This window comes from Talaromyces marneffei, chromosome 4, assembly GCF_009556855.1.
Source record: "Talaromyces marneffei chromosome 4, complete sequence".
In the NCBI taxonomy this organism is placed as follows: Eukaryota; Fungi; Ascomycota; class Eurotiomycetes; order Eurotiales; family Trichocomaceae; genus Talaromyces; species Talaromyces marneffei.
Window position 1 is genome coordinate 2490798 of NC_072351.1, and position 15347 is coordinate 2506144.

Here is a 15347-nt window from a genome sequence, read left to right on the forward strand (position 1 = left end):
GAGTATAGCCATCACTGATCTTCACGATACTATTATACGTATCCCAGCAGAGTGAACTTTCGTACTCGCAATCACGTACACATACCACGCAAAATGGCTTCAGTGCGAGAATTGAAACCAGAGAACCTGTATGGCGTGGTGGATATGGGCAGGTCAGAGAAAGCTATATTCGCGAAAGAGATAAGTATATCAAGCTAACAAACACCAGCAATGGCATCCGCTTCTCTATCTCCAACCTCGAAGCGCCGACAACGCGAATCATGCCGACGGTTTTCCAAGACCGCGCGGGCATTTCACTGTATGATGCTCAATTCACAACGGCTGATGGCCAACGAGGTCCAATTGCGGCAGAAGTAATTGAAGACGTTATTCTACAATTATTACGCTTCAAGACAACATGTGAAGATTTTGAGGTTCCGGTGGAGAATATCTACGTTTTGGCCACGGAAGCTACCAGAACGGCGCCTAACTCGAAAGAGTTTATTGGTACAATCAAGGAGCGTACTGGATGGGATGTTCGAATGCTCTCAAAAGCAGATGAAGGTCGTATCGGTGCCTTGGGTGTTGCGAGCAGCTTTGCCGGCGTGCAAGGGTTGGTGATGGATCTTGGGGGTGGTAGCACACAACTTACATGGATGGTTGCAAAGGATGGAAATGTTACTACAAGTCCACGGGGGTCAATCAGCTTTCCATATGGCGCTGCTGCACTTACCAGAAGACTACAAGAAGTCAAATATAAAGGGAGCAGGGCTGAAAAGGAATTGATTGCAGAAATGAAGGAGAATTTTCGAAATGCATACAAGGACCTGGAAGTTCCCGATAGCCTTGAGGATGCTGCTACGAGACAAGGTGGCTTTGACCTGTACTTGTCCGGTGGAGGTTTCCGGGGATGGGGCTATCTTCTCATGAGTCAGTCTCTGTTGAATCCTTATCCCATTCCAATCATCAACGGGTTCGAGACAAAGCCGGCCGATTTTCAGGATACATTCAGTATCATGCAAACGGCGTCCACGTCTGAGGATAAAAATATATTCCGTGTATCGAAACGGCGGGCATCGCAAGTTCCGGCTGTAGCCTTGCTCGTCAGTGTCCTCACAGAGTCTCTTCCAGCCATTAGGTCCGTCAGATTTTGTCAGGGAGGTGTGCGTGAAGGATTTCTTTTTGATATGCTTGAACCTGAGATCCGGAAACAAGATCCTCTCCTTGTTGCTACGATGCCCTATGCCACTTCTTCAGCAGACGCGATTTACGAACTTCTACAGTCCTCGCTACCAGAAACTCCGTCACCTATACTTTCACGACATGTCCCGCAATCCTTTACACCTAGCCTGCTACATGCCATCAGCAACCTGCTTTTTGTCCACGCATCTGTGCCGAGGGAGACTCGACCGGCCGCTGGACTATATAGCACTACAACCGGTATTCTTGCATCTGCAAACAGCCTCGCACATCGAGATAGGGCAATCATTGCTTTGGTACTTTCCGAGCGATGGCCTGGAGATCTCGCACCGGCCGAAGAACACTTCCAGAGACGTTTGCGTCAATTCGTCTCGGCGGAGGAGGCGTGGTGGTCTCAGTATCTGGGTCGCGTTGCTTCATTGATTGGAGACGTGTATCCTGCTGGTCGTGTAGCTGCCAAGTCACGGATCGGTTTCAGTTCAAAGTGGGAACAGATATTCAAGAAGAAACAGGGTACCACGGATTGCTTGTGTCTGCACGTGAGGTTCCATGAGGAGACCAAACAGCCCATTACAAAGGAGGCTCTGCTCAATACCGCCAATATGATTGAGAAGTGCGGGAAACTGAAGAACTGGGTCAAGGTAGAAGATCGGATACGTGGAGAAGAACGACGTGCAGGAGACTATGGGGTGAGCATACAAGCTGAGCTTCATTCGTAGTGTTCGCATGTGTAAATCAGATAATACTACGAGAGTAGAGCCTATGAATATATTCAAGCGTCACAGAGTGGAACCAAGGGAAAAGCCGGGAACTACTCCTCTCCCAATAAGCTCTATTCTGCTCACCTGAAGACGAATGGAGACGAAGAAGGTGATTAGCCAGCGATGATTTGCTCGGAGTCCTCGGGTAATTAGAGTAAAATACCGAAAGTAAAAATGTAATTGACTCATAATAAGCTATTAAGGATTGCGAGAAATCTTGGGAGGGGTACCTATAAAAAACCCCGCAACCCCTCACTGCACTGAAATTTCTTTTCTCTTCTTCCTCCATCCCAACAACACAATTGAATCACAGCTCTCAAGCAACTTATCAGATTTGTATTTCCCTCTTACCCCTTGATAACTAGAACATTACTAACCTACAGTATTTTCCCAGTTGTTCAAACAAACGATGTAATCCACCACCATCCTGTCTGCCCTTCATTGGGAGGCAGAAAGCTTGAAACTCTTTCGCTCTTTAGAGCACTGGAAAAATGACAGTCCAGTGTGTTAGTCAAGGTATCTATGGTACAGGTAGTGGCATGAACCGGTGCTAGACTCCTTATCCTTGACTATATGCCTCGGTATATGGTCAATGGCTCTGAGGATCTGGCTGAAATCAGACGGTCACAACTTGATCTGGATAATACCAGCGAAAGGATCATGCTTTCTGTCCTCCCCTTTTCTTACAATTAGTTGGGGAATGCTGACTGTAAATAGTAACCCTCTCATCTACTTGATACAAAATGTCTCCTCCAGCAGCCATCTTTGAGCCCGCCCCTGTTCAGACCACTTCCAGTGGTTTGAAGGACAAGTTGACCCCCGAGGTGCTCTCCTTGACCACCCAGGGCCAGCAGCAGACCAAGCTTTTGAATGAGTTCGCTGGCAAATGGGACAACTTCAAGTTTGCGCCTATCCGCGAGAGCCAGGTTTCCCGTGCTATGACTCGTCGCTACTTCAATGACCTTGACAAGTATGCGGAGAGCGACATTGTCATTGTGGGCGCTGGTTCTTGCGGTTTGAGTACTGCCTATGTTCTCGGCAAGGCTCGCCCAGACTTGAAGATTGCCATTATTGAGGCTAATGTCTCTCCTGGTATGTCCCCCCTCTCCTTTGAGTATCATGGTCATGACTGACTGGGATCAGGCGGTGGTGCCTGGCTCGGTGGCCAACTCTTCTCCGCCATGATCATGCGCAAACCCGCGGAAGTCTTCCTCAACGATCTCGGCGTCCCTTATGAAGAAGACGCGAGCAACCCCAACTACGTTGTTGTCAAACACGCCGCCTTGTTCACATCCACTTTACTCTCCAAAGTGCTCTCATTCCCCAACATCAAACTCTTCAACGCCACCAGCGTCGAGGACTTAATCACCCGTCCCGGTCAAAACGGCATTGAAGATGTCCGCATTGCCGGTGTAGTCACAAACTGGACTTTGGTCACAATGCACCACGACGATCAATCCTGCATGGACCCCAACACCATCAACGCGCCCCTTGTGATCAGCACAACGGGCCACGACGGCCCATTCGGCGCTTTCTGCGCCAAGAGACTTGTCTCTATGACCGCTATTGAGAAGCTCGGCGGTATGCGCGGATTGGATATGAACGCCGCTGAAGATGCGATTGTGAAGAATACCCGTGAGGTTACCAAGGGTTTGATTATCGGTGGTATGGAGTTGTCGGAGATTGATGGTTTCAACCGTATGGGTCCTACTTTTGGGGCTATGGTGCTTAGTGGTGTCAAAGCTGCTGAGGAGGCGCTCAAGGTGATTGAGCAGCGCAAGCGTGAATGCGCCGAGTAAATTTGGGCCATGTTCGACATGTTACTCGATATGTGCGACCCATGTTAAAATGGGCCACACTCCTTTATTGCAAAGCATGTCAAATAATCACAGTTTGAAACTATAATTGAATCATACTGCAAACAGACTGATTATATTATGATGATATTATTCAATTAGATATTAAGGAATTGTAGTTGAACTAGCATCTGTCGAGTAAGGTTCAGTTTATATATGTACAAATTGTGATTATGACCCGAGTCTTCAAATATCTATAAATCCTCATCATCATCTCCCAACGCATCCGGACTATTCCCAGCAGCAATACTAGCCAGCCTCCTCGCCGTCCTGACCTCCCACTTAAACTCTTTCAAAGCCCGTAACTCAGCCGACATGAACAATCCACCAATCAACCCATCTAAGAGCCCAGCTGCAAAGCTCAGGGTACTCACGACCATGAGAATAAAAGCGACGTACATCACGTCTGATGTCCACCAGACGCCCACGAAGCAGCCAATGGACACAAGAATCGAGAGCATGAAATGCGCCAAACGCCAACGGCGTTGGGAACGTTCGCGGAGCTCGTAGGCGTCGACCATTTCGAGGATTTCATCGTATGTTTCGACTGTAAGTGCGGAACTGGGCGCGGATGTCGGGTGAAGCTGAGACGAGGGGTGAACGGCAAAGCCGTGATCATCGGCATTCTCGGGTTCTGGTTGACGCTTTTCCGACTCTGGCAAAGTTGCGATGGCATGGTCGAGATTCCGTGTAATAACCGTCTCAATGCCGAAATGGTCACTTAGTGATACCTTAAGCGTAGGATGGCGCTGCATCATGCTGACCCAGGCCGCTTGGATATTCCATTGTGCCGCGGGAAATGATGGTGGATAGCCACCATCTCCAACAAAGATATAATCCAATCGTCGACCGTCCGGGTCTGGCTGATTGCCATCTATAAAAGTATCCTCGCCTTTGAAGAGTCGTTTTTGCTGCTCCTTGGACCAGCGCCATGTATTAAACGGACCATCACTTGCAGCGCCGTTCTCGGTGATGTTAAAGTCGGCTGATGGAATTGGCTTGCCTCGCTTCATCTCCGCAGCCGAATTTGCTGCTCCAATGGATGAGTCTGGATGTAGATGCCTCCATACATCCTTGACTGGAGCATGCGCCGTAATCAACCGATGCGCAAAAGACATAGGTACCATATTGAAATCTCCCAATCCAATGACTAAATGGCCCCTCTCGGCGGCTCTGCGCATCAACTTGGAGATTTCCCATGCCTGCGCGGTCCGATGGCAGAGATATGAATCATGCGGCTCCTGCTCGTACGGCGCATGTAAATGTGTACAAAACACTTCCGCAATATCACCCGCCCTGGGTCCCACACGTATCCGCGCACACGCAACTCCCTTTCCGACATACCAATCCCCACGAAAGAAGGCCGTCGGACGCCCATTGAGCGGATATGCGAACATGCTGCTCTCCTCAATCGGCCATTTGGACAAGATCGCTAGTCCACCACCAAACACTCCGCTGTAGTAGAATTTGCCATACGGAAGGATATGCTTGGTTTGTTTGCGGATGCTCTTGTAGTCTTCCTGAGTCCAGCATTCTTGTAGACCGACGATTTGGGGAGGGTCGTCGGCGATGGCGATTTGGCGGCCGATTTCCGACATGCGCTCACGCCGGAACTTGGAGAGGTACTTGAGGCCCCAGCAGTTCAGGGTGAGGATGCGGATGCGGGTGGGAGAGCCGTCGTCTACAGCCATGTCGAGCTCAAAGCTGTGGGTGTTGCCGTATCTAGAATGGGCCGATCGATGCGAAGAATGTCAGAAGAAGAGTGTCAAAGAAGAAAAGTGCATACGTAGCAACCACAATAGTTCCATGGATTCATTCAGTATTCAGATGCGTTCACCGCCTTAGCTCTGATTGGCTGAACGCACATCTTATCACCGCGTCCGGCACAATTTGTGCCGCATCAAAAGATATTCGACCCTTGAAAAGATCGCATTTATCGTCTGGAGAGCATTCTATTTGTTAATATCGTGAGAAAAAGGCGCGATGGCTTGCCCAAGAGCAGATACCGCGAACCCGCGACCAAAACGCCGCAAACTCAACAACAGCACTACCGAAGATCAATCGGAACGAGACGATCAAGCCCATAATGAATCCTCATCCTCCGACGAGCTCGCCGCAACCTCCGATTACGAACTGGAGAGACGCAGAGCAAGTTGGTCTGCAAAAAAGGCAATAGCTAATAGACGACAATACAAGAATCAATCGCATAGTCCGAATGGCTCAGATAGTCCAGACGAACTCGCCATGGATACAGATGGGCCCTGGAAACGCAAGACGCGGGCACAGTCGCCTACCAAGGACGAGTCGGCGGAGTCAGATCGCCATGCCGAAAATCAGGAAGAGACGGATATGAAGGAAGAAGAATCCGGCGACTTTACGCCAGCAAATGACGATACAAATAATACAGAATCTAATGATGCACACTCCCCTGAACAATTCGAGCAACCGACGACTGAGCCTGCGCCGCCGCCTCCCCCACCGAAACCAAATCGTATCAATTATGTTCAAAAGCATTTATTAAAAGGCCATCTTCGTGGCGTTTCCGCCGTGAGGTTTTCTCCAGATCGAACCATGATCGCTAGTGGAGGTACGCTTTTCTACAAACCTGTCTTGACATTCGTGCCGTATATCCCTTGCTAACGAGTTTCATAGGAGCCGATGGCACATTAAAAGTCTGGGATACATTAACGGGTAACCTCATACACTCATTTGAAGGTCATCTAGCCGGAATATCAACAGTCGCATGGGCTCCAGATAACGAAACCATCGCCACTGGTTCAGACGACAAAACGATCCGGCTGTGGAATGCATTAACCGGGAAAGCTCATCCGCGAGCGTTTAGCGGCCACCATAATTACGTTTATTCAATCGCATTCTCGCCCAAGGGAAATATACTTGCAAGTGGATCCTACGACGAGGCTGTTTTCCTATGGGACGTCCGAACGGCGAAAGTTATGCGTTCCTTGCCCGCTCACTCAGACCCCGTCGCTGGCATCGATGTATGCCACGACGGCACGCTCGTTGTGTCTTGTTCGTCCGACGGCCTGATTCGAATCTGGGATACGATGACGGGACAATGTCTACGCACTCTCGTGCACGAAGATAATCCACCCGTCATGGCCGTACGCTTTTCGCCTAATAGTAAATACGTCCTCGCTTGGACGTTGGACGACTGTATCCGATTATGGGATTACGTACAAGGTCGATGCATAAAGACATATCAAGGACACATCAATCGCAAGTACAGTTTATGCGGAAACTTTGGCACATATCAAGCCCCCGATGGACCGGTGCATGCCTTTGCGGTTAGTGGCAGCGAAGACGGGGCCTTAGTATGTTGGGACGTCGTTGAGAAGAATATTCTACAACGAATCGAAGGTCATACGGATGTTGTTCTGGGAGTTGACACGGCTGAAATCAATGGCAAAAGGCTGCTAGCTAGCTGTGGGCTAGACAGGACCGTTCGTGTGTGGGAAGAGGTTGTCGTTGAAGATGCAGCTGCAGAAGATGAGAAGTCTGAGTCATCGCAGATGATACCGCATAATGGAGATGATAAGATGGATTTAGCGACGGATGAGACCATCGCACCGGCGTCGGAGGATGTTGCCATGGACGCTCAAGAGGAGACTCAGGAGACTAGCTGAGTTGATAGTTCCGCATATTTAGGAGATACCCATAATCTATGTATAATGATACTTTGTCAGTACGGCAGATGCCTTGGTTCCCGCCAAATCATTCTATTCATCTCAACCTCTGTTTGGTAAGAGCTTGTTCAAGGGGCTTCCTTGGTGTATGTAATAGGGGTTCAATCTCAAGTAAATCTACCATTGAGTCTAAACACATGTTCTCTTCATTATTTACATACTTGAAAGCTTTTCTACGGACAGGCTAGCTCGAAGGGAGGAACAAAGCAAACAAACAGGAAAGGGGCATTCGGAAATAAGAAGTGTCAGTCATCGTCCTCCGAACCAAATGACTCAAGAGGAAACTCGCTTGCTTTCCCATTCAACCAATCCGCAATAGCAGAGCCCGACCTGGGTTGGTAAGATCGTTTCGATTTCAGGCTGCCATTTGTCTGGTAAGTGCAGAGGACACCTGCGAGCCAGATTCTATCCAGGCCATTCAAGTCCCCGGACTGCTTCCACAAGCTCAAAACATCCTCCCAGCGCTCATCTTCTAGACACAGCTCAAACAATTCCAGGGATTGCAATGGCTTGCAAGCTTCAACGGCCTTGCTGAAGTCCGCAAGTTGTGTGGATGTTGTGTATAGGGAAGACATCCAAATCGTCAGGTTTGATAACACACCAAGTTGTGGTAGCAGTTCGGTCATTGCGGGTATCAAAGGAAGACGTTCGCCATTGCTGCAGAACGAATCGAGTTCCACCACCAGATACTGCAGCGACGTTGAATACATCTTGACCACGGACTTGATCTCTGTCAGGAACTGCACCTGTGCGTCCAATGCATCCGGAAGTGATACCCTTAAGCTTAGTTCTCGGATCCCGCTTGTGGATTCCTGTAGAACTTTACAGACTGGTCCTCCTCTCGACAAAGAGAGGAATTCGGGCGGCATGTGATCCAGATCTATTCTCTCCAATTTAGGAAACAAGTGTTGCAAGCATGTCCTATGAGTCAAATCTCCGTTCCATTCTCCGTGTGATAATATGTTATGGAGAACTTCCGGCCCCCGCACACAAAGAGAGTCCCAGAAACCGCTTGAAATTTCCGCCTGTATTTCTTCGTCCATATCCGGTTCTGGGTCGGGGAGGTAGGCTTCGCCAATCTTTAGCCAGTATGCTGCGATCGGCAGACATGCTTCAGGAGGAACCGAGTTTTTGTATGTCCTAGAGCTGGGTGATTCCCTGGTTGAATGGTAGAAATGCGCAGCGAATATGATGGATCGAACACTCTTAAGGGCTGGTATGATCTTTGTGAGCAAAGCAGCGTCCCGACTACTTTCGATATTTTTTCTCTGAGATATGGCTTGAGACTTCCATACACCCATGATAAACTTTCCTCTAACTTCTCCCACGCAATGCACAAGGCTGTTTTTCCACACATAGTTTTGGTATGCCTCTCCCGGAAGAAAAAAACAAAGGTTGAAAGCTGAATGATCCCACACGAGCGTTGATACATGTCTCAATAACTTTTCGTTGTGGGAGATTACTTCTAGATAGCTCAAGTCTGGTGGAAGTGTGGAGACGTACAGCGTGGTGAGGATAGGATGCTCCAAGACGACGAGGTTGATGGCTCGAGACACTAGTCTCAACTGCTTGCGATCTTCGTTTTGCAACTCGAATTGAAGCAACTGTTTGGCCACCTCATACGCGCCGCCTTGTATGTATGTCAGGAATTGCTCGAGGTTCATTTTGTCTCGGAATTTCAGACACGTTGTACGGTAGATATTCTGGCCGATGTGATGACGGACTTTGATAGAAGAGGGCCAGTCTAGTCTTCAGCTAGCTTTCCGACTGATGCCTCCCCGAGTGCTTAACATCACCCCCACTTTGGAAGTTTATATAAGTCTTGTTTCATACCTAAGAACGTGAGTGGGACGCGTCATATATTATACATTATATTCTGTGTAGCTATCGAAGGAGAAATTATATAGAACTGTGCGCACTACTTTAGTAAGAAGGTTTCTTGGTAAATCCCTACAATAAGAGCCAGTCAATAGGTACTTAGTCAGAGGAGTTGAGTAGTGTCGGTTCAACACGATCCCGTATCACGAAGCTTCCAAGGCTACCTAGGTAGGATTGGTGTTAGGCTAGTCGGATGAGCCTATCTGGTGTGAGCTAATTCTTCAACTATCTGTCGGGGAAGTTCTCCCATACATATAGACGTAGAAGTCCTATCCGGGTTCGTTCGAACAACATGAGACCTCTTGTAGATAAAGGCGGGTAAGGACGGGTTTCAAGAGACAACGCAGGAACCCGTAGCTCAAAGACATGAAGCTATTCCTGTACATTTTAAACACATTTGATTCGCACCGTTCGAACCCCTGAGGGGTAATAGAAATTCCTGCCGGCTTGGCAGGGGCCCATCCAATTTTCCACTCAATGCTTATTGCTCAACCGAATTCCAAATAAGATGTATCCTGTGTCAAGCCTTGGAATTTCAAGTCCTTTCTCGGCGACTCATCTGACGGCCAACATGGACACACTCCCTATAGCAAGCGATATCGAGCTTGAGCGACTGCGGAGATCCATTGTTGACCCGCCAAACACATCGCTGTTGAGTAAACATATTCATCGGAGAATTCGCCGGGCACATACCTATCACAAGACCCAAAATTCGCACATCAACCGTCTCCTCCAGGTGGCAAATGACCCAACTGCAACGCGGCTGTTGGACGATCGACCGGACACATCGGCCTTTCACATCAAGGCCGCCATTTACCTTTCCATCTATGGCACCATCATCGTCGCAGCGCTGCAGATCTATGCTGCTGTAACGACACGTTCATTGTCATTGTTTGTCACCATGGCGGAGAGTTGCTGCGAGGCTGTGAGTAACATTGGCCTCGATTACCTTCACAGGAAATCCAAGAAGCTCAGCCATTCGACCCGATGGCCCGTGGGCGCAGGGAGACTCTGCAACGCCGGCAACATCTGCTTTGCCTTTGCCCTGATGGCCGTCTCATTGGTCCTGGTCGTTGAGTCGATGCGTGCGTTGGCCAGCAACGGACACGAGCTCGGAAAATTTGAAGTGGCAGCCATTGTCGCTGCTGCGTGCGGATTCGGCATTAAGCTTTTTTTGGCCGTCTATTGCTTCATCTTTCGGAAACACAGTAGCCAATTGGAGATGCTCTGGGAGGACAACCGCAACGACTGCTTCGAATATGGATTTGCCATCTTCACCTCCGCAGCTGGTGCCAAGCTGAAATGGTGGGTTGATCCGGCCGGTGCCATGCTCATCGCCTGTGTTATCATCGTCACCTGGATCGGTACTGTACGTTCGGAATTTCTGGAGCTCTGCGGAATAGGAGCCTCCCCCAGCGTGGTGCAGGAGATCGTGTTCCTTACTCTTCGTCATTCTGATTTGATATTGAAAGTCGACTCAGTCCATGCGTATCACTGGGGTGAAGACTTGTTCGTCGAGGTGGATATTGTTATGGCGCCTGAGCGCAGCCTTCGCGAGGCCCATGATGTCTCGCAAGGGCTACAAGACAAGCTCGAGACGGTTGAAGGCTTCGATCGAGCTTTTGTACACGTTGACTACGGTAAGCCTTTTTTTTATGATCGTTGTTTTGGCTTGTGTGTGTGCACCTCGACTAACAATTTCCATGAATTTCAGAGGCGTCTCATATGCCCGAGCACCGCAAAACCCGCTGATGGAACCGAGACTGGCGATATCATCTTGCGGCGGGGAAATCGTTGCCATCCATCCACCTACTATCTAAAGGGAGCAGGACCCCACCCAGACGTGATCGAGATGGATTCAACAGTCCATGTAGCCACGTGGTAGCAGTTATAATAATAACCGTATTGCGTGATGACCTGATAACGAAACCTATACCTAAACAGCCATTCATTCGCAGCTCGAGCTTTCTCCGATATAGATGTAGTCAATTGGTAGAACCCGTGTTCTTGTCGACTACCGGTACATACCTACTATGTATGTATCGATAAGAAAACCCTAATCCCTTGCCCCGAAACAATCCTCGCACTCCCTAAGCGCATGCCATTCCCTTACTTACCAGTACCCGTACCTCGCGTGGCCTTTTCAACTGTGATGTGAAAATATATCGGAAAAAAGGCCCTCCATTCTATCTATGTACATATACAGGTACAAGACCCGATCCACGGAACTACTCGGCCAGATAATTTTGAGGGGAACAAACCTACTCCGTACTTTTCGGGTTCTTCTTTCCTTGGCCGGGACATGATTCCATGGGAATGGGAAATTACTGCTTACACCCGGAAGGCCGAAGCCCTACCGGTAATTCCATCCGCTCGCGCGCCGCGTAGCATTTCTTCTACTCATGCCACTTACTGTACTCATAGGATAGTCTAGACCTTCGCAGGGTTTAAGTTAAGAGTTTGGACTACGTATAGTTATCCTTATATCCACTTGGATGGAGGAATGGGTCTGACCTGATAGTTTGTTCTAGAATATGAAGATTTTTCTGTAGTGGAGATAAAATAAAATCACTTGGTTTACCGTAGCGGTAAACTCGAAATACGTACACAAAACGACAAAAAAATTGCAATCAGGAAAAGAAAAGCATACAAGTGGGCATAACCGATCATTGTCGTATATCATAATCGACATCCACAGGATGTAAAATGCTGGGTATATAGTTCATCAAAAATCGATGGAGCGGGTTCCAGCCGCTTTTGACAATTGACACTCGGTAGTGGCAACCAGACTAGGAAGTAGAAACATAAGTCTGGCCAACGGTACTCAACATCTTATCCGTCAACAAATATCCCTCAGCGGTATAGAAATAAGCATATCGGCCGACGGCGGTATTGGAATCGAGCCAAGGGATAACCTCTCTCAAGAACGCAACTTGGTTGGCGTCGCTGCCGGTGTCCTGGAACTCAGTGATCCAGACACTGTCCATACCGTTATCGGCCGCAAGAGCGGTGGCATTGTTGATAAAGTCGTAAAAGTACGAGACGTCGGCGTTGGCGTAGTAATGCACTGCCATGACGTTGGGCTTGCAGGCACCGTTGCAGGCTGCGAGCCACTTCTTCATCCAGCCGAGACCGAGGTTGTCGCCGCCGCCATTGGTGACTGCTGGGGTGACGAGAGTCGCTTGGCCGGACAGCGGGGTGATGTAGGTCTGGTAATCGGCAGCGGCTTGTTCGGGGTTCATGTTGGCTTGACTGGCCATGTCGGGCTCGTTGAATCCCAAGATGCAGCTACTTCCAGAAGAAAGAGCTGTTGTGACCGCGGAGTTCCAGCCATTGTACATCTTGGGTCCCCAGAGCATAGGGCAGTAGTCGACACCGCTAGGCACAGGACCGCCAGATTCAAGGTTCCAGTTGTAGGCCCATGAGGCACTGCTCACGAGCGAGACGAGGGAGACGTCATTGTAGGCCGAGCCGAGTTTGCTGGGGGTGGCGGCAGAGGTTGCACGTTTGTGGAACTCGGCGTGGAGGTTGTGAGGTTTGGCCACGGCAGCGGTTGCCATCATCGTGGCAAGGAAGGCGTTGATGACATACATGGCGGCAAGGATTGAATACGTCAAGTATATCGAAGGTTGGTAGAATTTGTTGGAAAGGATTGTTATGTGTCAGGATCAACCTGAGACGAAAGAGCAAATACGTATATCAATTGATAGTAGTTGTGATTGCAAGAATTCAAACTTCGTAAGTGAATGACCGAAGATTTGGTGTATTTGAAAAGAAGGGAATGACAATCTGTGCTCGGCACAAGACGATAAATAAAGATAGACAAGAACGACAGGGAGAAAATAAAAGTCGGGAGGACGCAGGACAAGAAGAGGGCGGTTGCCTCTTTTTAAATGGCGTGGTGACTGTGGTAAGTCCAGCGCTGTGACAAGGCAAGAGCGACCCGGAGTCCAGGCCCGGACCGTGCCCACTTTTTCATTGGCACTCAATGCTGTCTGTCGGTGTCTGCCTCTTCGTCTGCATCCATCCGTAGAGTTGACCCGTGGGTATCACGGTGACTAGTTTGATTCATGATACTTTCCTGTCGGCTGTGGGAGCGCCGTGGACGCTGGAGAAGCTGGATACAAAAGCCATGCTGTGCCCTAATTTTCTCTTATTGGCCGAAAAGGCGGAGTCTGTGCAACGATTGGACGAGAAGTCTAGAAGACCGAGGGTATACTTCTCTCAGCCAATTATCCGTCGTGTCCTGAATATCGGGCTAATTTCGCGCCTCCACTTGGCCCCATTTGTGGTTAGTCTTGTGTTTCATCTCCGTACCTGCTTGTCATCGTCTGCAGTACGCCTGTCCTACGTTGTTTTGTAGCGAAGACGGTATGCATAACCGCCAGTTTCATATGTATCGCAACGTGTATGTAGCAGACGATTCCCGGATTCTGTGTGGCACTCCGACCATTTATTGGCGCCACGCCGGGTGCCCGCGAAGTATTATACTCATAGGACGTATATACATTCTCGTGACACACCCAAACCTGATTTTGTGTGACAAGGAAACTTGAAGAAGAGTCACCATTCTTTGTATTACATGTACGAAATGATTCAAATTCAATGTTCAGATATACATACTCCCGTCATCAATTGATGTGTGCAAGTCCGACGTGTTTCAAAAGACATATCACAACCGGCCTGAAACACTGGTCAGCGAGGGTCCAGCTGGCTTGAGATGACGACGACTTTTCACCGACTAAAAGTGATGCGTACGTCTCGAAGCAAAAGGTCTGATCTGTGCCTGGACTTGACTAGACCAGCCCGTCGGGATACGCTCGGACTCGCCAAGCCGCGGCGCTGTCTCTGTTCCACGGACGATCGACGCTAACGACGATAGTTCACGATTCATCGCAGCCCTTATCGATAAGGAAGTTTATCTTGATACAAATAACGATCGAAATATTTCAAGCGTATATGCAGCAGTTGCAGTTGGCAATGTCATTTTCGGTAGCCATTGACTAACGCGACGGCCTACTGCCTACTCTCCAACTCCTACTAATCCGACGCAAGTCAGTCGCAAACAGCGTTCGCATCCCCTGCTCTATAGTAAACAAGTAGATGCAATTAACGCTATAGCATTGATTGATTATTATCGGCTACGTTGCATTTCTTAGACTACAATGGTAAGACTGATAGGCATCCTCCAAGACAGCACGACGATTGCCGCAGCTTGAGAAACAAAGGCCGCTTGACAGAAGGACAAAGAAAGTATTGTCAATAAAGTTCAGGCAACCGTAGGCAAACGCCCACAGTCGAAAATAGAGTACAAAGCCTTCGAGGGAATTGACTTTCTTCCCCAGGCTACCAAAGACTCGATCGGCAGCGCCCATCAAACTCAATTGATCGAAGGACTAGGCAGTAACTCGAGCGAGGCTAGTATGATTGGACATTGCCCTCGCTGCAGCCTGTCAGAGGCCATATGAACGAGACCAAGCAAACCCAATTCTCTCTCCAACAGGGGCCAGACCGCAAGAGATCGTGGCGAGAGAGACTACACCCTTCTGCCTGGCTGGTAAGCATGGTTCTCAACGGTGGCGTAGATCATCTGCCGCCAAAAGCCAATTCCTCTTGCCTAGAGAGTCTCCTTCCCTTGCGATCAATTGGCCAATCCGTAGGCAGTCGCAAGGCAGACAAACTCAATTGGCGTGTTCCCGGCCACGTCTTTCCCTCGCCGTTTGCTCTTCCTTCCTCAGGCACGCCAGTTCTGCCTGGAGGCCCGGTCTATAAATGCCCGCCTTCTCTCCCTTCCTCTCCCATCTCAACTTCCCTTCCTATTCTCCCCAAAGCCGCTCCAGCGCCTCCATTCTCTCTGCTTGCTTCTCCTCCCACCTCCTTCCATCTCAGCCCACTGGCCTGACTTCTTCTCTTTCCATTGCTCATTCTTTCTTTCTTTCTTCGACTAACCCATTCCTCTCCTACTATAG

At 49.2% G+C, this 15347-nt stretch overlaps 7 protein-coding genes across 7 annotated transcripts; 4 read left to right on the forward strand and 3 right to left on the reverse strand.

The window, feature by feature from the left end:
• Positions 1-93: 93 nt before the first annotated feature.
• EYB26_005936 (uncharacterized protein) lies at positions 94-2660 on the forward strand (the record flags this gene model as incomplete). The annotated part of the gene is made up of 5 exons (XM_054265213.1): positions 94-152; positions 209-1868; positions 2273-2276; positions 2335-2351; positions 2658-2660. The coding sequence occupies 5 exons, from the start codon at positions 94-96 to the stop codon at positions 2658-2660; spliced, it is 1743 nt and encodes a 580-aa protein (XP_054121188.1).
• A 23-nt stretch (positions 2661-2683) lies between these two features.
• Positions 2684-3739, forward strand: EYB26_005937 (uncharacterized protein; the record flags this gene model as incomplete). Its single annotated transcript, XM_054265214.1, has 2 exons — positions 2684-3032; positions 3084-3739. 2 exons carry the CDS (start codon positions 2684-2686, stop codon positions 3737-3739), a joined length of 1005 nt encoding a protein of 334 aa, XP_054121189.1.
• A 251-nt stretch (positions 3740-3990) lies between these two features.
• EYB26_005938 (uncharacterized protein) lies at positions 3991-5487 on the reverse strand (the record flags this gene model as incomplete). The annotated part of the gene is made up of 1 exon (XM_054265215.1): positions 3991-5487. One exon carries the CDS (start codon positions 5485-5487, stop codon positions 3991-3993), a length of 1497 nt encoding a protein of 498 aa, XP_054121190.1.
• Positions 5488-5779: 292 nt separating this feature from the next.
• On the forward strand, positions 5780-7440 carry EYB26_005939 (uncharacterized protein; the record flags this gene model as incomplete). The annotated part of the gene is made up of 2 exons (XM_054265216.1): positions 5780-6383; positions 6449-7440. The coding sequence occupies 2 exons, from the start codon at positions 5780-5782 to the stop codon at positions 7438-7440; spliced, it is 1596 nt and encodes a 531-aa protein (XP_054121191.1).
• A 305-nt stretch (positions 7441-7745) lies between these two features.
• Positions 7746-9164, reverse strand: EYB26_005940 (uncharacterized protein; the record flags this gene model as incomplete). The annotated part of the gene is made up of 1 exon (XM_054265217.1): positions 7746-9164. The coding sequence occupies one exon, from the start codon at positions 9162-9164 to the stop codon at positions 7746-7748; it is 1419 nt and encodes a 472-aa protein (XP_054121192.1).
• Positions 9165-9949: 785 nt separating this feature from the next.
• EYB26_005941 (uncharacterized protein) lies at positions 9950-11130 on the forward strand (the record flags this gene model as incomplete). The annotated part of the gene is made up of 2 exons (XM_054265218.1): positions 9950-11018; positions 11093-11130. The coding sequence occupies 2 exons, from the start codon at positions 9950-9952 to the stop codon at positions 11128-11130; spliced, it is 1107 nt and encodes a 368-aa protein (XP_054121193.1).
• Positions 11131-12167: 1037 nt separating this feature from the next.
• EYB26_005942 (uncharacterized protein) lies at positions 12168-12971 on the reverse strand (the record flags this gene model as incomplete). Its single annotated transcript, XM_054265219.1, has 1 exon — positions 12168-12971. The coding sequence occupies one exon, from the start codon at positions 12969-12971 to the stop codon at positions 12168-12170; it is 804 nt and encodes a 267-aa protein (XP_054121194.1).
• Between the last annotated feature and the right edge of the window lie 2376 nt (positions 12972-15347).